This window comes from Anolis carolinensis, chromosome 3, assembly GCF_035594765.1.
Source record: "Anolis carolinensis isolate JA03-04 chromosome 3, rAnoCar3.1.pri, whole genome shotgun sequence".
Taxonomy (NCBI): Eukaryota; Metazoa; Chordata; class Lepidosauria; order Squamata; family Dactyloidae; genus Anolis; species Anolis carolinensis.
The window spans coordinates 78,309,357-78,337,331 of NC_085843.1; the positions used below are offsets into that span (position 1 = coordinate 78,309,357).

Below are 27,975 nucleotides of genomic sequence, written 5' to 3' on the forward strand. Positions count from 1 at the left end.
GAGCTATCTAAGTCCTCCTCAGGCACATGGCATTGATGGTAACAGGTTGCTTATTGACCACTTTGATTCGATCCAGCACCACATATCTCACTTCCTAATGATCCTAATATCAGTGCTCTGATACCTGACTTGTTGGACCTGTATCGACAATGTATGTTAAGGGTCCCCTTTTCACACTCCACATCCGATAGACGCAATAACGGTGGACTCCTCTACCTACTGATGGGGAGCCTACTTCAAGGACGTGATAGTCCAGCACCGCAGGAGATGACACATCATATCAATTACCTTGAGCTATTGGTAATCTTCAGTGTGCTCCAAGCCTTCGCCCGTCTCATCACCCAAAGACCTGTACAGGTGTTAACAGGCAACACCATGTCAATGTATTACCTCAACAAGTAAGACACCACAGGATCCAGAAAGCTCCTGCTGTTAACACTCCAGATCTGTGACTGGTGCATTTAACACAAGATAGCCCTGATGACCCTCCATCTGCCTGGTCCACAGAACAACCTAGCAGATGAGCTCAGCAGATCCTTTAAGACCACTCACAAGTAGATTCTCGACCTGAGCGAGCTGCATTGCGTCTTCGACTAATGGGCATGGCTAGACATGGACCTCTTTGCCTCCAAGACAAGCGTCCAGCTCTCTCATTACAGAGTGAGGTCAATGTCGGTCAGCAACGAGGCCTGTCTAAGGGACACCTTTCTCCTCTGGTCAAAATGGTTTCTCTACAGGTTCCTGCCAATTCCTCTGATCTTGAGGGTAATCAAGCAAATTATAGCATCCCATGCAGACTGCATCCTGTGATGCCAGCCTGGCCGAGGCAAGTCTGGTAGCCAACTCTTCTCAGCATTTCCAGGGGTTGTTGATACCAGTTCTTGACTCTCCAGCACCTCCTCTTGATGGAAGACAGCAAAATTCTGCCCCCAGACATGTCCTCCATGCACCTGATGTCTCGGAGGATACACCCATGCAGCAGTTATCATCTGACCTCCAATCCATTCTCCTGGCAGCGCTCAAGCCCTCAATAATGAAGACCTACACTTTGAAGATTTCTCGGTTCCAAGCCTTCCTTTGAACCCGAGGCATCCCACCAAGCTCAGCATTGACACTGAATGTGCTCGATTTCCTCTTCATTGAGCAGAGCTCTGGCACTCTCATCGATCAAGGCCTTCCTTGTGGCCATCTTGTTGTCCCTTCAACAGCAAGGACACCCATCCCTCTTTACTAGCCACCCCGTCAAGACCTTCTTGAGGGTACAGTAACCTCCACCCTCCAGTCTCTTCCCCCATACTGGGCTGGAGCCTTGAGGCCATACTCTCCGAGCTCTCAGGGACCTCATTCAAGCCGCTAGCCATGACGACCTTCACCTGCTTTCGTGGAAGGTTGCATTTTTGGTGGCCATTACCTCAGCTCGCCAGTCGTCGGAATTGGCAGCACTGAGGATTGATGAGCCCTATCTTATTTTCCATAGGTACTGTGAGGTTCTCCACACAGATATTACTTTCTCCCTAAGGTAGTATCAGCCTTCCACACCAGCTAGGAGATCATTCTCCTGGTATTTTTTCAGTCCTCCTCCTCGCCCCTGGAGAGGCCATTGTACCTGCTGGACGTCAGAAGAGCCCTACTCTTCTATTCAGTTAGGGAGAAAATCCCCACAGCTGTTTCTATCTTATGCCATGGATAAGGCGAGTCACGCTGTCTCCTCCCATTGGCTTTTGGATTCGATTGCCTGGACAATTGAACTCTGTTATGAACTGGCCCTTCCTCTGCCCAGCCTCGAGCAATCTTACTCTGTGGAATTTCACTGGGTTCCATTTGCAATACAGCCATTTGGGCCAACCTTCTAACATTTGTGTCCCACTATAATCTGGACTTGAGGTCTCACTTAGACGCTGCATTTGGTAGGTCAATTCTGTCCTCTTGCCTGTCATAAATATTGCCTGGCCTTAGGCCACATATATGCATGTTTTCCATGTTATAACGACACAACAGATAATGCACTCTACTTCCGTTTTTCAAAACTTTATTGTACAAGAGGGTCACATGGTTGTATAACAAGTATTGTTTAAATACTCACCTCAACATCAAACCTCGCCCTTTCTAGCTGCTACTACGGCTCAGGCACTGGGGAGCGCAGAGCCAGGGCGCCTTTTATGGCTTGGGGAGGAGTGGGCAGGGTCACCACCAAAATTGAAAGATCACAGCTTGGGAAGCTTGCATTAGAGCTTGCGCAGGCACAGTAAATTTACAAAGGACCACTTGAAGAAACACAGTTACAGGTAAGCAACTTGTCCGTATCTTGCCTTTCTCCCCATGGAGACTCAAGGCGGCTAACATCTATCTGTACTAAGCAGTTTAAAAAGAGCAATACAAAAGTTAAAAAACAATTAAATAATAACAACATGGTATAAACAATAAAAATACAGCACATACATTAAATGTCCTGTAAAACTTACATCTTCCTCAGTCCCACCCACCTTCCCCAGAACCTCCTTTTGTTGTTATAGCAATCCTAAAGGAACTTTATCTTAGGGTTTTTTTTTTTTTTTGCAAGCTTTGTTCAGAGGAAGTTTGCCATTGCTATCCTTTGAGGCAGAGAGAGGGAGAATGACATGGCCCAAGGTCACCTTGTGGGTTTCCATAGTTGAATGAGGATTTGAACCCTGTTTTCTCAGCTTCTTAGTCCTACACTCAAACCACTAGTTCTTCAGGTTTGAGAAGTTTATCTTTTGTATTTCTTGGTTAAAGATTACTGTTGATCTTCAGGCAGGTTGCTCATAATGACTGTTAAACCATTAATTTGTTTTACAAGCTTTGGGCTCCATCTGCTGGCCAAATAAAATCCACCTGATTAGTATGCAGGTTTTATTTCCTCCTGCTGGTAAGAGTGATGTTTATTTTGTTCTGACAGGAGATAATAAACCTTATCTTAAAGATTCCCTTAATCACAACAACATCTGATAATTTATTATTGGAATAGGAAGAGGCAATGGAATTTTCATCAAATTCACATTTTCAGAATCCATTTTTCGAATTGGAGCATTTAGAGGTATTGCACAAAAAAATAGTAAGACACACATTATTCTTATGTGAATAAATAGCATTACTAAGTGTTTGCAAATATTGATATTTTGGATATATGTCACCAAACATTTAATTGAACATTCATATAAATGGTGAAATGGTGAAGTCTTCTGTTCATAAGCACCTTTGTCAGTCTGCTTCCTTCTTGTCACCAGAATATATCCAGTCTGTGTACAGTCTTTGTATAGGATTCGTCTTCCCACTTTTTCAATTGGCCACTTAGCATTGGGCTAAGATTATAACAGAGATGTATAAACACAAAATGTGAATATTCTGAGACATCACAGAGAATTTTTAATCTATGTCTTCTTTGTCATTATCTGTTTTGTTTATTTATTTGACTATTTCTAGCCTTCCTTATTCCACTGGATCTTAGGGTGCATTACATTACCACAACGTTTAATCAGATTAAAATAATTTTAAAATATAAAAAATCATTAAAATTGTCTAGAGGTTTACTAAATAATTTGTTAAAACAAGTAAGTTTAAACAAGGCAATTAAAGTTAGTTAAGACAGTTCAAGACAATTTAAAACCAAACATATATGCAGATTGGAAAGAAATCAAGACTACAGTGTTGTATTTAAAGACTCATGTTTTATTTGGCGCTGAAATAGATGCAGCATTACCACCAGTTAGATCTCTTAAGTCTCCATGGAGTTTTACAATTGAGATATATCAGCCATTGTATACTGCCATCATTGTCATTATCCAGCAGATTTCAATCTTCATGCATATTTAGGGTGAAATAGTCTTTCAGATATCAAGATCCCATCAGTATTTAAATGTTACCAACAGCAACTTGGATTCAATCTGGAAATATTGACAGCCAACTCAGCTCATATAGGATTGGTGTTACTGGTTTCTGTGCAGTGTTCTGATTGACAATCTAAGTGCTGTCAGAGTACTATGTCTGCTGAGTCATTACTTTGAGATGGTGTGCTAGATTCTCCCTCCTATTTGCGTAATGTAATGTCTAATATTGCTATTTTACAGAGGCGAATGCCCCAAACTTTCCGTGATCCAGCAACTGCCCCTCTGAGAAAACTATCAGTAGATTTGATCAAAACATACAAACATATTAATGAGGTAAAGTATACACTGTTCTTTTAATTTATTTTTGTTTAGTTTTCACATTGATGTTATATCTTATTATTAGTAGCACTTGAAAATGTTTTGTTTCCTACACCGAGTGCATTTAGTGGTACTAAGATGCTAATTGAGTCACACATTCTTATCTGCTAAAATTGTACATTTTTGTTAGCATTAAAAGTGACTAACAAAAGAGAAAGAACTCTTAAACCCATTTACCAATCCCTACTAGAATAGGTCTATTGAATTAATAGCTGAATTGTAAATCAACGTGTGTGTAAATATCATTGGTTTAATATCTTTACTCTTGCTGGGACCAGCTATTAGTTTTATTGTATTGTGAGAATGAAATAGTCTTAGATTATAAACCGAAGGAATGCCTGCTGCTTGAATATGTGTAAACCTCTTGTTAACTTATCAGGTTCAGTTACAAAGCTGGTAAAACCTTGTTAGATAAAAGCTTCTCTATTTTTCTTTGCACTTTCAGACTCTCTGAGTTTGTTTGCTTGTTTACAGAGAGCAAGACTCTTACTGAGGCACCTCAATGCAATACTAGCTTCATATTCACTATGCATTTTAAAGCATTTACCTAGCCACAAGAAGGGCCAGAGTTGATGGCAGAAACTGTTTATTTGCTTTTGTTGAGTAATGGAGCAGAATAGGTTTTGTATTCACAATTTACATCCAGATAGCTGGAATTCCACAACAATATGACAGCAGTATGTATGCATATATAGTCAAGTTCTACAGGGTTTGTGCCAAATTTGGCTCATTTTTGGAACATTTATAGTTTTAAATCTCAGGTTTTGCCTATTTGTGCAGCATGCTTTTGTATATTTCAGTGGTACTATTTTGCCTCAAAAGATGTTGGCATAACACTACTAAAGGCATTTTCTCTTCATACTTTTGTCAGGTAGATAAAGCAGTATTTTAAAGCAACTATAATAAGTGTTGTTGTTGTTGTTGTTGTTGTTATTATAATATTTATTTATACCACGCTTTATCTCCCCAAAAGGGACTCAAAGCGACTTGACATAAAAGCATTAGCACAGAATTTAAAATATACAAAAATTAAAATATATTAAACACAATCAACAGTAAAAAAATGAATAAATGAATAATGAAAAATACTGTACTATTATACTTGTATTGTTATTGTTATGATTCAATATTTATTGATTTATTCAATTTATACCCCAGAACCGGGTTCTAGTTGACTTTATACTATCATTCTGTTTCTAAACTTTAGGTTTACTATGCAAAAAAGAAACGGCGGCATCAACAGGGCCAAGGAGATGATTCTAGTCACAAAAAGGAGCGGAAGGTTTACAATGATGGCTATGATGATGATAACTATGATTACATTGTGAAAAATGGGGAAAAGTGGATGGATCGTTATGAAATTGACTCTCTAATAGGCAAAGGTTCATTTGGACAGGTAATGCATGCTACCTGAAAAATTACTCATCTGAGTTATTAGCCATGTCTAGTTAGCAACCTACAGTAGAGTCTCACTTATCCAAGCTAAAGGTGCCGGCAGAAGCTTGGATAAGCGAATATCTTGGATAATAAGGAGGGATTAAGGAAAAGCCTATTAAACATCAAATTAGGTTATGATTTTACAAATTAAGTACCAAAACAAGAAAAAGTAGTTCAATACGCAGTAATGTTATGTTATAATTACTGTATTCACGAATTTAGCACCAAAATATCACGATATATTAAAAACATTGATTACAAAAATGGCTTGGATAATCCAGAAGCTTGGATAAGCGAGGTTTGGATAAGTGAGACTCTACTGTACTTAGCTCTTGGTTCAATTACAGCAAGTCATATCTATTTTCTACACAAGCTGCTTTGCTTCACAAATTTTATATGAACTAGACTGTCAAATTGGAAAAATCTTCTTTCAGGTTTTTTAGTTGACTTGGTTGCTTTTATGCATTTTCTGGAATAAAGCTGGAAGCAGGAATTGGTAAATAACTGGACTAGATAACCAAGAAGTAGTTTCCACTAGCCAGTTGTGAAATCCAGTGCCATTATGGTCATGTAATAGTTTTTTATATGTATAAATCTGGAATTAACTCACTGATTAACATAGTAAATTATTAAATCATTTCATTTTTTAGTCATTTTACCCTTGTGCCAGTAGGACTGCTGACCAAAAGGTCGGCGGGTTAAATCCGGGGAACGGGCACGAAAAAAACGCTTAATTTTTTAGATTTTCCAATTCTGTAATTTAAAATTAGAATTCATTAGGGTGGATGCCTCTCTTTGTCACATTTAGTGAAACAGGAAGTCCTGTCACTGGAGAAGTATTAGAATTTGAGGAAATGTGTCACATGGCTATGTTGTTAGGCAGGCTAATCTATGTGATTTGTTTGTGAAGTCAGCAAGGTGGAGGTTGTAGGAGAGAGAAGGTTTTAAAGTTTGGGTCAGACAGCTGGGTTAGAGGAGGAGAAGAAAGTTAAATTTAGAAAAGAACAAAAATGATTATTGGAATAGAATGGAGGTGGTGTAAGGAGTGATTTGTTTGCTCAATGGAAGATGAGTGCCTTCAAGCAGCCAGAGCCCATCCTGTCTGTCATCATTCTGTATTTCACAGGCCTAAAAACTGAAAGTATCCTTACATTCATTCACCACCAAGGAGAAGGTTCTTCACTATGGTTACCTTAAGAGGGAATAGCTCTGTGACTACATGTTTGTGGGGGACCATTATTCAGTTTGCATAATTGAGCCTCTGAAGCTTTGAAATTGTTTTTATTGAGATTTTTTTCTGTGTATAAGACATTAAATATAATTATGAAATAACATGTATTTAGCAGATCTTTTTCATTCTGCAGGTTGTGAAGGCATATGATCGTGTGGAACAGGAGTGGGTGGCTATTAAAATTATAAAGAACAAGAAGGCTTTCCTAAATCAAGCCCAGATTGAAGTGCGACTTCTTGAGCTTATGAACAAACATGATACAGAAATGAAATATTACATAGGTATTTTAATGATTCCTTTTGACAAATACTTTTGAATACTTGAAACACTTATAGGTTTATATTTCTCATTTTGTTTTAATGATAAGCATTGTATTTGCACTTTCTTCTTAAGGTATACATTTACATTTGTAAATGCAAAGAAATTTAGCTGGACTTTGAAATGTACGCTTTATGTCTTTTTTGAAAAAAGCATATGTATCCAGAAAACAAAAATAGCATAGGCGATTTCTATTTCAGGTTTTTCTGGCAGTCTCTGACAAGGCAAAATTCCTCTGAGAGTGTAGCACGTCAGCATTTTTGCTTACTAAGATGGTACCTCTGGGTTATTAGGCAGTCGAGTAGGGGTTTCTAAAATCTATGAAAGTGAAATAACTTATAAGCCGTGATCTAGAGTGCCACATAATTTCCATCCTGATTTTAGGGGGGAAAGCACTTCTTAAATCTTTTCTTCCCTTTCAGTAAATCAAGGCTGTTTGTACTTGTTAATGAACTCAGTTATGTCTCATTTGGCATTCCACTTATCATCTACCAAATTGACATACAGTATGTTGGTCCAGACAAAGATTGCACAGATGGGGGATGTTTATGCTTAATGTATCTTGTGAATTAGGCTGAATATTGTAGGAAGCTAGGTTCCCTTGTGTGATCAAGAATATTTGTCTTAGTGGTAATGTTGAATTATATCTATTCATTTTGAAATGTACAATGTAGGATAACCAAGGAAAGTTTTGAAAGTTTCTGACAATAAATTGCTTTCAAAAACTGGAGGGCTTACCATTAAAAATCAGTGTACCATGTTATATACCACTTGATGGTGTTTTTTTAAAAAAAAGAATTCACATCTAATGCAGTGGTTTTCTTCTTTCTTTCAGTACATTTAAAACGTCATTTTATGTTCCGAAATCATCTCTGTTTAGTTTTTGAAATGCTCTCCTACAACCTTTATGACTTGTTGAGGAACACAAACTTCAGAGGGGTGTCACTGAACTTGACGCGAAAGTTTGCACAACAAATGTGCACAGCACTGCTTTTTCTTGCAACTCCTGAACTTAGCATCATTCACTGTGACCTAAAACCTGAGAATATCTTGCTCTGTAATCCCAAACGAAGCGCTATCAAGATAGTTGATTTTGGCAGTTCTTGTCAACTTGGACAGAGGGTAAATGTTCATGTGTTTAATCCAGGATAATTTAGAAAGATACCACGTTCAGGATAATTGAGTAGTTTTGTTGTAGTGGTTAGTATAGTTCAACAAATGAACTAATTATTATATTTTGAATATGACTTCAGTGTTTTGTTTGTATGCTTATTTTTGTTTTTCCCAAGCAAATCTTAGAAATATAGAATATGTATTCATTTATTTTGGAATTCCATGATAATGAATTATAATTATTTATAGTAAAATTGGTGCTTGCAATCTAGTACACAGTTAAGCACTGTTGAACTCCTGCGTTAGCCATGGCCAGTATGTTAATATTTTTAATGACTAGCGTGTTACAACATTGTGGTATTTAGGACATATTACCTAGGTTAGAGATGTTTGCTTTTTAAAATAATTCCAACAATTTTTTATTTCTGTGATTATCTTATATTTAATAGAAGATTCTTAAAATAATATTGGCTGCAGTTCATTTGACATTTCAACTAGAAATTGACTTTAAATGATTTAATACTTTGTTTTTTAAAAAAATGCAGATATACCAGTATATCCAAAGTCGCTTTTATCGATCACCAGAGGTGCTATTGGGAATGCCTTATGATCTTGCAATTGATATGTGGTCCCTTGGTTGTATCTTAGTAGAAATGCATACTGGAGAACCCCTGTTCAGTGGAGCAAATGAGGTATGTAATGACACAAAAGACACTGGCAATTTAATCACCCTAATTAGTGTTGTAAAGTGGATGTGCATAGTATAAATAATAATTAAAACTGTGTTATCTTTGTGTGATTGTCATACTAATTTGAAACAAATAATACATATATACTTCACTTTGGTATATCACCTTCTCTAACTGATCCTCCTCCTTTTTAATAGGTGGATCAGATGAATAAAATAGTAGAGGTTTTGGGCATAGCACCTGCTCACATTCTTGACCAAGCACCCAAAGCAAGAAAGTTCTTTGAAAAGTTGCCAGATGGCACTTGGAACTTAAAGAAGACCAAAGATGGGAAAAGGGTAAGTAGATGTTTGGAACATCAGAAGGGCGTTAGACTAGATGGCCTTTAGAGGTCCCTTCCAACTCTAGGATTCTATGAAAGGAGTCTTAGTCGACCACGAGTCGGCAGTGAATGCTGCAGCTGAAAAGGCTGTGTCAATAGGAGAAGCCTGAGAGAAGGCGAAAGGGAACTGATATGACACTTTGCATCGGCTGGTTTTTTAATTGCTTTTAATGGTAATTATTTAATGCAATTGTTAATTTTAACTTATTGTACAATATTTAGTATTGTCTTTTGTTTAAAAATTTTATGGTTCTTTGTTTATTGTTTATATAGGCATTGAATGTTTGCCTTTTATTATTTTGGAAGTTACCTTGAGTCCCCATGAGGAGATAGGGCGGGGTACAAATAATTTCTTCTTCTTCTTCTTCTTCTTCTTCTTCTTCTTCTTCTTCTTCTTATTATTATTATTATTATTATTATTATTATTATTATTAAGTTATTGTGGATACGAGGCTTGAGTGATCCATGAAAAAAATATTTCTAAATTAGCTTCAAAAGTAGGGAGCGCTGACGCTTCATTTCTGAAACTACTTCTGAAATTTGGCCCAAAAACGTTTCAAAACTTAAGAATATTCGGAATATTCGAAAATAATTCGTTAATGGCGGACGCGCATGTGCAGTGGCCAAAAACAGCAGGGGGGATTTTACAGGACTCTCCCGCCCTCATTTTTTGAGCTATCCTCTTCAAACTTGGTACAGTGGTAGAACACAGTTAACATTGCTAGCTCACAAAAATGCAGAACGTTTTCCTTATCCTCTGATTTTTGGCGAATTTTCATATCCTTTATAATAAAACCATTTTTAATAATTGCAGAAATCTGTTCCTGGTTTGAAAGTCTTATTTCCAGTTTCATTGGGTTGTCTTTACTTTGAAAGTCAATGTTCTACTCCAGAAACTTTGTTTTTGTTGCTGAAACTTTGTTAAATTGGTGGACAGTGTCCCAGGAAACCATATGTGCAAAGACAAAATTCAGATTATATGCAGTGGGGACATATATTATCCTCCTTATCCTCCTCCTCCCCCTCCTCTTCTTCCTCCTCCTCCTTCTTTCGGAGGAGGTTTGCAACGCTTTGGAGAACTTTTGTGCAAAAAAGAGGGAGAGAGAAATGGAAGCCAAGGGAAACGTCTTCTCCTTTTCCCCCTCCTCCTCCTCCCTTCCTCCCTTATCCCAGATTATATGCAGTGGGTGCTAATATAATCCAGTTTAAATCAGATAATCTGGAATCAGATCCTGGGATATAAGGCAGTGTAGATCTTCAACACACTATACCAGGATCTGATCCCAGATAATATGCAGTGGGGACGTATATTATCCTCCTTATCCTCCCTTCCCCCTCCCTCTCTTCTTCCTCCTCCTTCTTTTGGAGGAGAATTGCAAAGCTTTGGAGAACGTTTGTGCAAAAGAGGGAGAGAGAAAGGGAAGCCAAGGGAAACTTCTTCTCTTTTTCCCCCTCCTCCTCCTTCCTTCCTCCCTTATCCCAGATTATATGCAGTGGGTGTTAATATAATCCAGTTTAAATCAGATAATCTGGAATCAGATCCTGAGATATAAGGCAGTGTAGATCTTCAACACTATACCAGGATCTGATTCCAGATTATATGCAGTGGGGACATATATTATCCTCCCCCTCCCCCTCCTCCTCTTCTTCCTCCTCCTTCTCCTTCTTTCAGAGGAGGTTTGCAAAGCTTTGGAGAAATTTTGTGCAAAAGAGGGAGAGAGAAAGGGAAGCCAAGGGAAACGTCTTCTCCTTCCCCCCCCCCTTCCTCCTCCCTTCCTCCCTTATCCCAGATTATATGCAGTGAGCGCTTAAATCAGATAATCTGGAATCAGATCCTGGGATATAAGGCAGTGTAGATCTTCAACACTCTGTCCCAGGGTCTGATCCCAGATTATATGTAGTGGGGACATATATCTGCTTTGAACTGGAGTATATGTCCACACTGCCAGATAATCTGGGATAAGATAATCTAGGAGTGGATTTCTTCCGATGGGTCTTAGCCTGCTTCTAACCAGGAGAGGAGGGAACTCGCTCAGGACTGGGGCTTATGTCACATACACACAAATATAGAGCAAATTTTAAAAGGAAAAAACATAGATTTAAAATGCAACCTTTTCTCTTCCCAGAATGATACTATTAATATTATATTCCTTGCCCATTTCCAATTTTCTTCTTCCCCTGAAGTTACCAACCTGGGTGGAGAGTTCTAGTTTGGGGTTTTGCCAGCACAAAACTGGAGTGAAATGATCTGGATCGTGGATTGGGATGGATCCCCCCTCCTTTCCCCCCTTTCCTCACTTAAAGCTTCTGGCAAAAGCAGGATGGAAGGCTGCAAAGGGGAAGAGCGGAGATCCTGTAATGCGACCCCCCTCCTCTTGCAACCCGGTTTAATCAACCACTCCAGGACAGGGAAAGGGGAAAGGGATTTCTCTCTTGCAATCCGGTTTAAGAGGCCCATAGAAACAACCACGGGGAAAGACCAACAGGACTCCCTCCCTTCTGCGATTGGCCACAGCGAGGCAAGGCAAGCCCAGACTAGTCTGCACCTCCCGCAAACCAAGTTTGGGTGATTTGAAAATGCACTTGCTTTGCTTCTGACAAACATCCGACTCCATTAGAAAAATAGGCTATCGCAGTTCGATATCGCGGGATACAAACAACTGGATAACCTGCTTCAAAAATTGCGTCGAAAGCTACAAAACAAACGAATTAGATCTGACATACGCAGGAATCGAATTTTTTGCCCAACCCTAGCGGATACCCTATTATTTTGTTGATCCTCCTTTTTCACTTACAGATCTAGTTTACTGTTTCTTTTTGAAATACGGTAAATATTCAAAAACATTTAACCTGCTGGTGCCTAAATTAATGTAATTTTATAGGTATCTATTTTTATTTTTGAAATTTACTAGTAGCTGCTGCTTTTCCCACCTTCAGCTTATACTCGAGTCAATAAGTTTTCCCAGGTTTTTTTGTGGTAAAATTAAGTGCCTCAGCTTATATTTGGGTTGGCTTATACTCGAGTATATACAGTATTTCTAAGGTTGCGATCGTATACCCATTTACTTGGGACTAAGTTTCTTTGAATTCAGTAGGGATTGCTGCTCTTAGAATACTGTAATAAGTACGTTGTATTATAAAGATAAGATTAGATAGTTGTAGAATTCATTTTAAATGCAATTTTAAATGTAGAATAAGGTCAAAAATACTTTGAAAAGAAATAATACTCATAGTTTGTGGCGATATCAGTGTGCAGTAGTAAAAATACCTCAGCAATATGTTACTAAATATAAGGAATGTCTCATTTCTTAACAGGAGTATAAGCCGCCTGGAACCCGGAAACTTCATAATATACTTGGAGTTGAAACAGGAGGACCAGGGGGGCGTCGTGCTGGGGAATCAGGTCATACTGTAGCTGACTACTTGAAGTTTAAAGACCTCATCTTAAGGATGCTTGATTATGATCCGAAAACCCGTATTCAACCTTATTATGCCCTGCAGCACAGTTTCTTTAAGAAAACAGCAGATGAAGGTACAAATACAAGTAACAGTGTATCTACCAGTCCTGCTATGGAGCAATCACAGTCTTCAGGAACCACTTCTAGCACATCTTCAAGCTCAGGTATTTACTGATTGTCCAATTAGTATTTTTAAAGCAAACTTCAATATATTTATTAAAATTTACCAAGTTGGTGAAAGAGGTATTTGTGTTTATAGTCTTAAAACTTTGGTTTTACCATAAGATTTCAGTCAGCTTCTTGGTTTTCCCTCTTTTATCAATAGCAATTTAAAATGTACAATATATGAGAAGTCTTTCTGGATTTATCTTTCTTATTTTGGTGAGGGAACTTTGTATTTAATTTGTGTTAATATTTGCTTGCTTACATTTAAAAGGTGGCTCCTCTGGGACAAGTAACAGTGGAAGGGCACGGTCAGATCCAACGCATCAGCATCGGCATAGTGGTGGACATTTCACTGCTGCTGTACAAGCTATGGATTGTGAAACCCATAGTCCACAGGTAAACTCTTGAAAAGATATCTATTGTAACCAAGAATTGAAATTAACATTTGGTCTAGTAAGGTACAGAATGAACTTTGCTATGTCTCCAGTTTGTCACCCATATTATTGGCAAGACAGATAAACTTTCTGTGCCAAAAGCTTTTCAGTCAACCTGCGGTGTGAATGTGTAAAAGCAGGCCAGTGCATTTCTGATCACATGTATCTTAGTCTGGGGTACAGGTAGACCTGTATTATATTGCGGAGGAAAGCCAGAACTGAGCAATGCAGTTCATAATGTCACTGTTAAATGTTCCTGATAATGTTCATTTTATCTTGAATCAACTTCATCTTGAGGAGAAAATCATACAATATCAAATATCAAGATGCTGTTATATCTTACTCTGTTTATATTTAATTTTCCAGCTTTTTAAAATTTTTGTTGTGCTACATAAAACTTTTAAGTATACATTAAAGTGACGACCATCTCTCTTTCTCTTTTTTTTTTAAATGATAGGTTCGGCAGCAGTTTCCTCCTCTTGGTTGGACAGGCACTGAAGCTCCTACACAAGTCACTGTTGAAACCCATCCAGTTCAAGAAACCTCTTTCCATGTACCCCCTCCGCAACAGAATGCATTACATCATCATCATGGAAACACTTCCCACCACCACCACCATCACCATCACCATCACCATGGACAACAAGCCTTGGGTAGCCGGACCAGGCCAAGGGTCTACAATTCTCCAACAAACAGCTCATCCACCCAGGATTCTATGGAGGTGGTTCATAGTCACCACTCCATGACCTCCCTGTCTTCCTCAACTACTTCTTCCTCTACATCTTCCTCTTCAACTGGTAATCAAGGCAATCAAGCCTATCAGAACCGCCCAGTGGCTGCTAATACATTGGACTTTGGACAGAATGGAGCAATGGACGTCAATTTAACAGTCTACTCTAATCCACGCCAAGAAACTGGCATAGCAGGACATCCAACATACCAATTTTCTGCTAATACAGGTCCTGCTCATTACATGACTGAAGGACACCTTGCGATGAGGCAGGGAATCGATAGGGAAGAGTCTCCCATGACAGGAGTTTGTGTTCAGCAAAGTCCTGTGGCTAGCTCGTGACTAAACTGAAACAAGTTTGTTTCTTGTGTGTTTTTATAGAAGTGGTGTTTTTCCAAAAAAAGTGCAAAGCTGCTTGAATCAGAAGGAGATAGACTTACTGAACCGCTACAGGAGGGCAAAGCTGACTATTTTTTTAAACTTGAACAGATTGCAAAGGGACAGTGCAGTTTTTAGAGCCATGTCCATACCTATCCTAGATAGCTTTGAGGTGATATTTCACCTTGCCCCTGTTTTATTCCCACAACCAAGTCATTGTTTCTTTTTCTCATTCAACAGGGGTAAATGTACAAATATTGGTTTCAGTTGCAAGCAGTTTTTAAAAGCACTGCCCAGAAATCATATAAATGGGCTTTTTGAGAGGTTTTTTTTTTTAAATCTAAAATGATTGGGGGCGGAGATTAATGAGTTTTAATTTCCCAACATATGTGAGCGCAAAAAGGCAAGTACTGTAAGGAAGAGAGACCTTCAGATTACAAAATATTATCTTCAGCTATAAAAAGGGACGGTTGTAATGGTGTTCATGAGGCACATTGAGCATGCTAAGTGGCGGTAATCAGGACTCTCCTTATCTGAACCTATGGAGAATCAGAGCAGCAATTAAAATAGGATTCTGTGTCTCTCATCCTTGAGACCACAATCATCTAGTGTTGGAGTATGGCTGGTCTTGTAACTAAGGTGCACTGAGAAGCAATCAATAGGTTTGTCTTGGCCAGTCCAGGGGAAGTCTTAAATGGTGGTCTTTGGGGATAACCTTTGGCCTTATGGATTTGGACTCTAAATTAGAAGAGCCTGCCATTTCAGATGCAATCACTTTTGGACATGCTTTTCAGACAGTCCTTAATGCTGAAAACACAGAGAATGGGTAATTCAAGAGGCCTTTCTTTTAAAATAGACTTTTGTGACCCACTTATTGTAAGGTATTGCAAGGTCACTTTGCGTGTGTCATAAAATTGACTTCCTTATTGGTTGAAGGTCACAGGAGTAGTGGTTTGCTTTTGATGGAAATAGCTACAACTGTGTCCCTCCCCGCTTTTACTTTTTCCTCTTTGTTTTCTTTTTTCTTTCTTTTTTGCTTTTTCTGGGCACGTGGTTTCTCCACCATTACTTCTGCACAAAGATGTCTTCTGTTCATCCTGAACATTTTTAAAAATGCAGAATTTTATGTGACTGCTTTTTTGCCTCACAATTATGCTGTGAATTTTACAAAAATTTATTTTCTTTTTGATAATTTATTGTACCAAAGCTGTTTTTATAGCACATAGATGTCTGTAACCAATAATGTAGCAGTTCTGCACTTTGACACAAGGTGTAACTAGACCATTTTTAAATGTCAGTTGAAAATTATGGCTGTACTATTGCTTAAACAAAACTGGAACTGTTGTTGAATTCATAGCCAATACATTTACAACAATCTGTGTACTGAACATCATAGATTTGACATTGAATTCAAGACTATAATAACATCTATTACATTATAAATGTGTTCAGGCTTCTGAAAGTAAAAGGGACATTAGATCCAGAAGCTATGAAACCAGCAGTTGATTCTTGTATTCCTTATTAGCATAAATGTAAACTTGAAGGCAAGACCTTGATTGCATGAACAGGTCCAAAACACTAGTTATGAGTAAAGCAAAAAGCTCACGTGAGACCTAAGGTTTAACAGGCTGTACTTAACAGGTGCCTAATTTTTGGGTTCTGCTGCCTTAATATAACACAGTCAGCTTGGCAGTTGCTACATTTCTGGACCCAAATAAAGATTTTAAATTATGGAGAAAAGCAGTGATTTAAACTGAGGAAGTGGGGTAAAGAAGTGATTATCTTTCCCAGGTTAACACTGTTTGCCCTTTAAGTGAACAGAAGCAGTAATCTACCTCTGCCAGTAAACCGGTTCAAAAAGGTCATGCAGCAGTAAACCATGTACTTCATATTGGTCAGTTCCATATGGCCATCTAGGCCAGTTCTTCTGACCAAAAGGTGTTTTATTTTATTTTATTTTAAACCAATCCTCGCAATGGCAGCAGAGAGGCTAAATACAGTGCAAATGTGAAAGAATGCTTTGGATATTACCTGTTTTTGTAAATCAGCAATGTTTTTATCAAGGGATCCATATTTCTTCTGTACTGAAATGTCAAGCCTGTGAATTAAAATATTTTTGAACTTGGTAGTTCAAAAACGTTTGAGTGAGAGGCTGTCATCTTAGGAATGAAACACTGAGCTTAGCAATACAAAAAAGAGTCCAGTACATACTGCTAGGAATATAAGGGTAACAAATATGGGTAATTTTTTTCTGTGCTGGTTGCCACACCTTAGCAAGCACCAAAAATTAATACTGTTTTAAACCTACATAATGAAAAACCATAAACTCCAATGCTTCTGCATACTGTGTTATGTTACAGTCCAGTTTTGTGTGCTTTACTACACAGTTTGGTTACAGGACTTCTGTGCATTGTAAACATAAACAGCATGGAAAAGGTTAAATACCTGTGTTCAGATTGTAAGATCTAGTCCGGACTTGCTGTGTATATTGTAACGTTAAATGAAAAGACAAGCCCTTTGTATTATAGTCATGCAGTCTTATGTATGATAAACAGTTGAATAATTTGTCCTCAGACTCTTTACTGTGCTTTAAAAATTAATTTAAGACAAAAATGTAAACATAGTAAAAATTTCCTATGCAATTAATCTATTTCAAGGTCTGGTCTGCTAGGTATGTAAATATTAGATACGTTTCACACAGATTTTAAGAGAGTATGGAAGTAAAAGTTTAATTTGAATTTTTAATTGAAATAGCAAGGTTTTCCTCAAGAGGCACATTTTAAGCTTTGTTTGATATTAATTAAAAACCATACATTTTGCATTCATTACTTTTAAGGTTTTTAAAAATATTTTTGGATACAGGCAGTTCCCAAATTACAAACAAGATAGGTTCCCTTTGAATTGTTCTCAAGTGGGATTTGTTTGTAAGTTGGTACAGGTACATTTTTAAGTGTAACTCCAGCAAAAAAAAAAAAAAAATTAAACTTTGGACTGCATAGGAAAGGGTTAACACCCTTGTGATGTTTGTTTTGCTGTCTGTGCCCCATTCAGAAGATTTCACCTGTGATAATTCGGCTTGTTGTGGAAACAAGAATTGGTGAAGCCTCAGTGGCGACACATTTTTACCATGATAAATCAAACAGGAGTAAATTTCCCTTCTGTGGGGTCAATTTCTCTCACTTGCTGTTGTCTCACCCCCGTTCTTAACTGTGAGTCATTTGTGAATCAGATGTAACTTGGGGACTGTCTGTACTATCTAACAACAAAAAGTCCTCACAACTGTGCACATGATAAAACTAGTGTTACCCATGCTAGTGAAAGCACAGAACTACAGTGATTACATTTCTCCTTCATGCTATTTTTATATGAGAACTATTTGAAATGAGAATTTTAATTCTTTATAGAAAAGTATACAAGATGTTATTGAAAATAATTTGTTACCGTCATGATCCAGTTAGTACATATTATGGTCTTTTTTCCTTGGTTGGAATTAAACCAGTTTTCATTTTAGTGTTAATCCCTGCTATTCGCTTTGTAGCTGTGGTGAGCAGATGACACATCCTAGTAGACACGAGCTACAAAACATTGTGGACTTACAGCCATTTTTAAAAAAATACTTAAAATCATGTGGCTTATAGCAGGACCCATGAGGGAGGACTGTTTGCCACTGGACCTCTGAAGCTTGCTTACCTTTAATGTGAATGAAACTATGTTAGCACAAGTTTTGAACTGGGTAGCTGAGCAGAATTTAGCAAGAGGAAAACATGGCTACAACTTTGGATTTCTTAGCAAATAGAGAGAGCGAGCAATAAGAGAGGGCAGGTTAGACTATATACCCCGTTTCAGTTTGGTTAAATGTATACCGCTTCTTCGGAGGCTTGGATTCCAGACCTCATGATCAGATTACCATACTGAAGTACGTCTAGAAGCATAACTAGAAGCTGTTGCTGTTCTCTGAGAATAGGTAATTTATGTTCTTTTCAGCTAGGTCATACTGATAGTGTAGCCATTTCATCTGTGCAAGATAAAGTTCAAAGCAGTATTAAAAAGAAATATGGCATAATGTTGTAATCTGCCTAAAGACTACAGTCCAGCATTGCGTGCCTTCACGTCACTTGACGAATTTCATAGGATTTTCTTAAGCAAGGAATATTCTGAGGTTTTGCCATTTCCTTCCTCTGACATTTAACTTATAACACCTGGTATTCCTTGTTAGTCTTCCATCAGCACTAACCAGGATTGACTGCATAGTTTCCGAGATCAGACAGAATCCATTGCCCTTAAAATGAAAAAAGACTCTTTCCTAAATTTGACTTTGTTACCAAAATTATCTAGTCCCTATTGATATTAATGAGAGGTTTATTCTTTTGAAAAAACTAAAAAATACAAGAAAACTATATACACGCACACACACACACACACACACACACATACATATATATATATACACACACATACACATTTATCTAATATAAAGTAATTAAGATAAAGCATAACCAGCATGTGCTCTATCTGATACATGCTCCTGCCTCTTTTTTTATTTGGCCTGTTGCATTTACCACCATGCTATTAAATTTTAGCTGATTGTGGCAAAATGTCAAGATTTATCTTAAAGCAAAAAATATTCAGCTCTTTTTGTTGCCACTGCTGCTTCACCAAAATTGGACAGCATAATGGCACAACAGCCCCCCCCCCCCACACACACACACAATATTGCCCCCTCCAGAATAAGCAGGAGAGTTACATACTAACATAAATTAAGCCCAAGTTTCTAACTGTTGTATGCTGTTGGATCACATGTTTTACTGCATTTTTCCAAAGGTTAATTTATAATCTTATCCCTTAATAATAACCCTAGCCACAATGATAAAACTATTTTTCCCTTGCTTATATAGTATACAAAGACCTAGCATCTTCTTGTTGAGTTGGCCATTATATTTCCTTTTTAATCGGACACCTGAATTTTTATGATGGTGGCACAGTGTGCGCTGAGCTGCTGAACTTGCGGACCAAAAGGTTCCAGGTTCAAATCCCGGGAGCGGAATGAGCACCTGCTATTAGCCCCAGCTCCTGCCAACCTAGCAGTTTGAAAATATGCAAATGTGAGTAGATCAATAGGTACCGCTCCAGCGGGAAGGTAACGGCGCTCCATACAGTCATGCTGGCCACATGACCTTGGAGGTGTCTAGGGACAACGGCGTCTCTTCGGCTTAGAAATGGAGATGAGCACCAACCCCCAGAGTCGATCACGACTGGACTTAACGTCAGGGGAAAACCTTTACCTTTACCATTAATGTAAATACCTTTCTGTGGTGCCTTTTCAGGCAATGACTTATAAGTTGGTTCACTGAATGAAAAGTTGAATCAATAAAGTAAGACAATTACCCTATATATTCATGTATATGTCTAGAAATTTTAGTTAAAAATCAACCTCTAAAACCTAAATTGACTTATCCATGGGTCAGTATGAGTACAGTACCTTATCAGAAAAGGAACTGCCCCTTCTTAGAATACAGTGGCAAAAGGTGAGAGAGTCTGTTCCAGGAGAAGGGTTTTTTTAAGTATCAACCCCCTCTATTCTCTCTATGGTGGTGGCGGCCAGGGGTATTTTCCCCTCACCACATAATATCTCTTTGACTTATCCAAGGGTCACATAAAACTCCATGATTTTGGTCCAATAATCTGCTCTTGATTTATACATGAGTATATAGGGTAGTTAGAAAAAAATGCAAAATTATTTATTTATTTATTTACAGTATATATATTCCGCCCTTCTCACCCCGAAGGGGACTCAGGGCGGATTACAATGAACACATATATGGCAAACATTCAATGCCAACAGACAAACAACATACATAGACAGACACAGAGGCATTTAACATTTTTTCCCCAGCTTCACGATTCCGGCCACAGGGGGGAGCTGTTGCTTCACCGTCCACTAGTGGTTGTACTTCCTCATTCCTTTCCTCGTGTTTTGCTGGCAGTTTTATGATGTTGTAAATTAGTTAAATTAGCCTCCCACATAAAGCGTACCTAAATTTCCCTACTTGACAGATGCAACTGTCTTTCGGGGCTGCATAGGTCAACAGCAAGCTGGGCTATTTAATGGTCGGGGGCTTAACCCGACCCGGGCTTTGAACTCATGACCTCTTAGTCAGTAGTGATTTATTGCAGCTGGTTACTAGCCAGCTGCGCCACAGCCCAGCCCTTATAACAGTAAAACAGTTAATTGTTTGATTTTTTTTTAAAAAAAGGTAGAAACTACCTGACGCAATCAGGCTTGCTTAAAAAGAAGAAAGCAGTCATTCACACACAGGAAATCCCTTAAAAATGAGATAGTCAAGCTAAAGGATGCATTGTTTGTGCCAGCACACAAGTGAGGCCTCTTTACTTGATGTCAATGCCCAGGCACTATTGGGTCTTGAATATTGACAGGGTTTGAATTTTATTTGAGAGAGAGGTAATTCTCTGATAATAAATAATAAGCAAATTAACCATTCAAGGATAGCATAATTCTAAGTGGTAAGTGAGTAAAGATTGATTGTTCAATCAGGTTATATGGAAAATCTCTCCACCACACATTTTAGTTTATTTATTAGTCAAAAATATTTGGATAATGCTCAATAATGCTCAGGAACTACTGGAACCAATTTGCAATTTTATACCATATTTCTCAGGTATTACATACTTTTATTTTTGAATTTTCTAGAAGCAGTCATTAATGGCCTGTTCTACACTTATGCAAAGCTATCAAAGATTTTACAGTGTGAGATAGAAATCACTCTTAGGTGATTTCCACAATACTTTTTAAAGAAGGATTTTTAAATTCCCTACCATTTATTTTTTAAATGATACCTTTTCTGCTAAATTCCTTTTGTATTTCCTTGTTATTGCCACCTGGAGGTGACTATTTCATATTGCAAGGAGATAGATTATATTATAAGTGATGTGATTTTATTTTCATGAGCCAGCCAAAGAAAATAATTACTAAATAAGATAATTTTATCCATAATGCTTATGCTCAAAATATCAATTTTCCATGTAGCTGCCACTAAACAATATTAGACATAAACCTCAGACCGGGGTCTTTGCTATTACCTCAAAGCTTTCTAGCATCCTAGGGTAGCCTTGATGAATTCTGTCCTTGTTTAGCCATATAGTTAAGTGCAAATCAAAACATATATTTGCTCAGAAATGAATGCCCCTTGCAGTCCCTATCATTTTCTCACCTATTAAATGTGCCTTGGATTCCACACTAAACTTAAGTTTCCTGTTTAGGCAACATATATTATAGCCTATTTCACTGAAATGTGGCTAAGGATGACTTGATAAAAGACTGTATTTTATTCTCTAAAATGGAAAGCATATTTTAGCAAAATACAGGGTGTTTGAAAAAGAACTCCCTAGTTTTAATGTATTTATACTTAAAACTAGGGAGTTCTTTTTCAAACACCCTGTATTTTCCAAAGGAATCTGATCTGGATACTTCCCAACAGGAAGTCCTTTCCAAATGACACCTCTTGTGTTGTGTTGTCCAAGCTGGTGGAAAAATGCTAAACTGTGAGGCATATTAGATACCATTATGATATTATTACCACATTAAAACACTACAGTGCAAATATTTTGGATGGCCAGTTAGATTTATGCATAAAGCACAAAAGGAAGAAATGGTTGTCTGAATTATAACTGGTGCATGAATATTAAATAGAACAATTGCTGTCCTTCGTAGATATTCTATAATGAACTAGATGTAAAAAGTTGCTTTTTAAAGAAAATTTCTTTATTGTGTCATTCTTCAAGGGCCCCTAGATGTAATCAGACTCCAGTTCTCATCAGTCCTTGCCAGCATGGCCAGTGGGCGAGGATGATGTGAGTTATCGCATGACATCCAAAAGATCACTGGTTCCTCCACCCTCCCTTTAGGGCAGTAGTTCCCCAAGTTATTTGGCCTACCGGCCCCTTTCCAGAAAAAATATTACTCAATGCCCTGGAAATTATTTTTTTAAAATTTTAATAGCAATTAAACAGAAAGATATATATACCTGTGGCCATCACTGCTCCCCTGGATTGCTGTAGCGCCCACCAGGGGGTGGTACTGCCCACTTTGGGAATCACTGCTTTAGGGCATTCAAGAAGATCTGGCCCCTTCTTTGTGTTTTCAAAAAGAGGAATGAAAGGGTGGAAGGGACCTAGGCAACTAAACATTAAATAATAATTATCTTCTACTATTACCCTTATCAATAAAATGGTAATAGGATATTTTATCTTTCTAACACCTAGTGGAATCTGAAATATATTTCTAATTACGTGACCCACTGCTGAAGATAATAAACAGCTCCCTTGAGCAAGGAGTCTTTCCAGAGGGATTAAAAGAGGCGGTGGTCTCTCCTCTGCTGAAAAAACCAGATTTAGATCGTTTGGTTCCCTCCAGCTACCGCCCAGTTTCAAATCTTTCATTTCTGGGCAAGGTGATTGAGAGGGCAGTAGCGGTGCAGCTGCAGCAGTTTCTAGATAACACAGCCGGACTGGATCCTTTCCAGTCTGGCTTCCGTGCGGGGCATGGGACAGAGACTGTATTGGTTTCCATCACAGATCATCTCCGATGCCAGCTTGACCAGGGCGGGTCGGTGCTGCTTGTGTTATTGGATCTCACAGCAGCATTTGACACAGTTGATCACAATCTTCTGACCCACCGCCTTGCCGTTGCTGGAGTTAGGGGGACAGCTTTAAATTGGCTGGCCTCCTTTCTTCAAAACCGTACACAGCAAGTGGAGAGGGGAGGCCTGGTCTCTGAGAGGTCCCCTCTACATTGTGGGGTTCCTCAGGGGGCCATTCTCTCCCCTCTGTTGTTTAACATCTATATGCGACCACTTGCTCAGCTGGTCCGAGATTTCGGGCTCGAGTGTTATCAATATGCTGACGACACTCAGCTTCTGTTAAAGATGGAGGGCCGACCGGAGTCTGTTCCTGACAGTTTTCATCAGTGCCTCGAGACCATTATTGGATGGTTGCGTTCCTGTAGGTTGAGGGTGAATCCAGCAAAGACGGAGATCCTATGGCTGGGCCGACTGGGCAGTGGGGATATCCAGTTGTCAACCCTGGATAGCAAAGTGCTACGCCCGTCTCTACTGGTAAAGAGTCTGGGAGTCCTCTTGGACCCTTCATTGACGATGGAGGCCCAGGTCTCCGCCGTTACCAAAACTGCCTTTTTTCATCTTCGGCAGGCTAGACGGCTAGCCCCCTATCTGTCTAGGGACAACCTGGCTACGGTGATCCAGGCTACAGTCATCTCGAGACTGGATTACTGTAACGCCCTTTACATTGGCCTTCCTGTGTCGGTGATCCGGAAGCTCAAATTGGTGCAAAATGCAGCTGCCCGGCTCCTTGCGGGAGTCCCGATAAGATGCCACATAACACCAATCTTACGGCAGCTGCACTGGTTACCAATTGAGCACCGGATCACTTTCAAAGTGATGGTGCTTACCTTCAAGGCCTTACATGGTCTAGGGCCGATGTACCTGAGGGACCGCCTCACTCTCTACAAACCCCAGAGTTCCCTCCATTCTGAGGACCAAGACCTACTGGAACTTCCCAGTTTTAAGACCTTGCGTCTAACTGCAACTAGACACAGAGCCTTTTCAGTAGTGGCACCATCTCTGTGGAACACCTTGCCACCTGAAGTTCGTGCCTTGCGGGACTTGTCAGCCTTCCGCAGGGCATGTAAGACACACCTGTTTCGACAGGCTTTTGAGTTCTGTTGTTGATGTTTTAAAAGGTGCTTTTAGGAAGTTTTAAAGATGTTTTCAAAGATGTTTTTAAAGATGTTCTTTAAATTATTGATTTTAGCCGGTTCTTGTAAGCCGCTCCGAGCCCTAGGGGAGTGGCGGCATATAAGTTTGAAAAATAAATAAATAAATAAATAAATAGAAGATTTTAAAGCAGACTATGCAAATTGCACAGGTCACAATACGTCCTTGAATCTGTAAGCTTAAATTTTCCTGTTTGGTGTGTGCTAAATGGCGGCTCGGTATTACTTATTACACTCATTGGTATGCTGCTTTTAAGAAGACAAATCCTCCCAAGTCAAACATAAATAAGCCTACAATGATCATCTTGCTAAACAGTACTGAAAGACTAGTTGATGGTTCCTAAAATATTAGTTGAGAAATGTAGGCATTCTTTTCGCAGGGAGAGATGACTTTTGTAAAATGTTTCAATTTCAGAATTTTCTACACAAACACAAGCAATACATTCTGTCTTTCGGGGGGAAATTCTTTAAAAGAAAAAAGAGCAAAGTCTATACTGTGTGTGGAATTGCACAAACATTACCTCAAGTTATAAGCAACCCACTTCCATTTATTAAAATGCTGGTTCCACAAATGCATACATATGGAGAGGAGGTCATTTTTCAATGGCAGAGTATGTACTTGGCATTCTAAGACCTTCTGGTCTGTTCAACTTTCCATTTGAGACAGAGAAAAGATTTAAATGGTTTGGTATGTGGAAGACCTCTGCCTGATTCACACAATACTAGTTTCATTTTACTTGAATTGCCATGGTTTCATCCTATGTAATTACAGAATTTGATGAATTTAACTTAGAAGATACTAAGATATTTTGAGAATGGGTACAGGGCTGACAAATCACTGTAATACTGTAGTGGAAACAGGTTACTTCGGGAACTGTAATTTAAGAGATTAGCAGCCTTACCAAACTAAAAATTCTAGGATTCCATAGGATGAGGCCATGACACTTAACAGGCAGGAAACAGAAACAACTGAAAGGATAAATATAGATGTCCCAAAGGGTTTCGGCTCAGTCAAAACTTCCAGAGACTGATAGTGTTTTATTTTGGATTTCACCTCCCAGTGAGCTGTCAATTGCCAGGGATTCTGAGAGTCCAGTAGCTCAGGGAAGATTATGTTTTAACTGGAGCTCTGTAAGTAAGGCTACCAACTTCAAATGAATAAAATAGTTCAGTAAGCTAAAGGTAATAACGTGCTAATTTTGCTTCTGAATTATGTTTGAATTTAAACTGAATCCTCCAGAGACAAAATTAGGGTATTGATGCAGCTTTCTTCCGAAGACGTAATGTTTGCATTGGAACAGTTAATGTTACACTTAATTTCCCATAATTTAAAGGAGGTTTTTAATTTGGCAATCTCAGACTATTAACCCAACCATACTGTGTAAAGAAGAGAGGAGGAAAAGGAAAATATTTGTCTGCTTTTTTGTAAGGCTCGGAAATAATTTTTTTGCATTACAGGTGGACATGAAGGCTAGTGGATGCTGGGAAATGTAGTCCAAAGCGTAACATTACCAATGTCCAGTCCTGCAAATTGTTGCCATCAGGATGGGGATCTATTTGTGCACATCTAGCTTGGAGTAGGTGCCTAATCATGGCAGGCAGAATGATAGACTTTTACTAAAAACTACTAGTATAAATGTATGTATCTGATTCTCCCTCCACATTAAAAGGAAGGATGTTAGAAAAGTTACTGACAGTATTATGAGAATGTGTCAAAATATGTTCAGTTTCTGCCAGAAGAGGACTGAATCACTGCAGTACCTTTGCCTTAGTTGCCAATAATAAATCCACGCAGAAACTATTTTTTTCAGTATACATGTTCTCTGAGTTCCAAATTTGACTTGAAGGGAATTTGGATAAATAATTCAATTGGGGGGGGGGGGGGATTTCTGCATTCCATGCTCTGGCCCTTCCTCTTGCAGTTACTTTTCACCCCAGGTCTTCTTTATTAATGATTGAAAACAGTGGCTTCTTGTTTATGCATGCAACTTTAGTGCGTCTGAATTATTAGCATAAAGAAGTAGAAACCCAGCAGGGTTGATATTTTCCCTACCAAAGGGAGAAGAGCACTGTTTTTTTTTATTCTGAAAAGGAGAAATGGCCTAATAATTAGTAGCACAGGTAAGTGAAAGGGTATCTGATGCCTTTCATCTCCGGATAGGGCTGGAAATGACTTTTGTCTACAACTCTGAAGCTGCCAACAATATTAACAATATTGAACTAAACTGATCAATTGCATGTTTTTGTGGTGTGTTCTTGTGGCTCCTGAGAAATGCACCATAACTAATACTCTTAGAAAACCTATTGGGAAGTTATGTTCAAAGGTCTTGAACAAAGAACTCATTGGTTCCAAGGAAGTGGAACTTGGAAGAGTTGCTTTTTTGAATTTCACTCTCTTTTAAAAAAATGTTTACAGGTTTCCTGATTCCCTAGCCAATGGCTATGCTAATATGAGGATTCTGGAAGGTATAATAAAAAATAATATATTTTACTAGCGCTTTGAAGGTGCAGGCCTAATTAGGATGGCATTGTAAAAGCTCATCTAAACTGGTGAAAAACCTCAGTAGTTGGACCTAGAATTTTAGAAAAGAAGACAATCCAAATAAAGTTGCTCCTATTTTGGTCTATTTCTTCTGAATTTCTGGGATTAAATTCAGATCTGGGGATGTTTTCCCAACTCTTCTGTGACTTCCCAATATAGGTAGGAGTTAGCATATCTTTCTCAGTTGTCTTGATTCCCCCGATACTTCGGGATGGCCCTACAAATGATGTGAGTTGATTGTGTGACTGTCACCAAGGATACCTTCCTTTCTTTTCCTTTATAAAAGTACCAAGGAGGTTAGGGGAAAGCCTGGAATGAATGAGCCCTGACTGGAAGTGGTTTGAGAAAAACTACTATGAGGAGAAATAGAATAGCCTGGTTATTACCAAGAATATTGACCATCTGGAGAAAGCCTAAATTGGACTAAGATACATGTCCCCTCCGCCAATGTCATATTTTGAGTTTGGAATTTGAAGGAGAGTTACTACGTTTTTTCTTCGTGTACTCTGTGAATGCACACTAATGGAGAAGCTGCGCCTGCGCAGGTTCCGACGGAAACTCTTCCAAGCTGAAGTTCAAATTTTTGGCGGTAACCACGCCCCCCTTCCCAAGGGGCATATAAGGCAGCCCCAGGCGCCCGCTCTCCAGTTCCTTTTTTTCCGCCGCAAGGTTCACTTCGGACTCTTCGCATGTCTACTACTCGTTTCAAGCGTTGCACGCAGTGTGCTGCTAAAATTCCTGACTCGGACGGCCACGCCAAGTGCCTCTTCTGTCTTGGCGAGGCTCATGTGGTCAGTACCTGCCGTTTTTGCCTAGCTCTCACGGCTCAGGCCAGAAAGAACAGAGCCGCTAGGCTTAGAGCGGCGCTCTACGAAAAATTTCTCGCGCCAGAACCGACTCCGTCGACGTCGGGTACGTCGGCGTCCTCAGCTTTGAGAGCTATGTCGGCGCCACCAACTAAGCCTCCGGCAGCCAAGGCTTCCTCGGTCTCGTCCAGAGCGCCCAAGACCTCCAGGGCCGCTAAACCGGTCAAACCACCGTGTACTTTGACGACGGCGACCGTGTCG

The 27,975-nt window shown here is 38.9% G+C and overlaps 1 protein-coding gene across 2 annotated transcripts in view; it reads left to right on the top strand.

Annotated features, from left to right (window-relative positions):
* The window catches only part of dyrk1a (dual specificity tyrosine phosphorylation regulated kinase 1A), a 139,314-nt gene extending 122,191 nt beyond the window's left edge, over positions 1–17,123 (top strand). For both annotated transcript variants that reach the window (XM_008107532.3, XM_062977159.1), the window contains 9 exons: positions 4,086–4,178; positions 5,431–5,619; positions 7,025–7,172; positions 8,045–8,331; positions 8,868–9,014; positions 9,209–9,349; positions 12,709–13,015; positions 13,288–13,412; positions 13,908–17,123. In XM_008107532.3, coding sequence (XP_008105739.1) covers positions 4,086–4,178; positions 5,431–5,619; positions 7,025–7,172; positions 8,045–8,331; positions 8,868–9,014; positions 9,209–9,349; positions 12,709–13,015; positions 13,288–13,412; positions 13,908–14,522 — 2,052 coding nt within the window. In that variant the 3' untranslated portion in view covers positions 14,523–17,123. The remainder of the gene's footprint in view (positions 1–4,085; positions 4,179–5,430; positions 5,620–7,024; positions 7,173–8,044; positions 8,332–8,867; positions 9,015–9,208; positions 9,350–12,708; positions 13,016–13,287; positions 13,413–13,907) is intronic.
* The last annotated feature ends 10,852 nt before the right edge of the window (positions 17,124–27,975 follow it).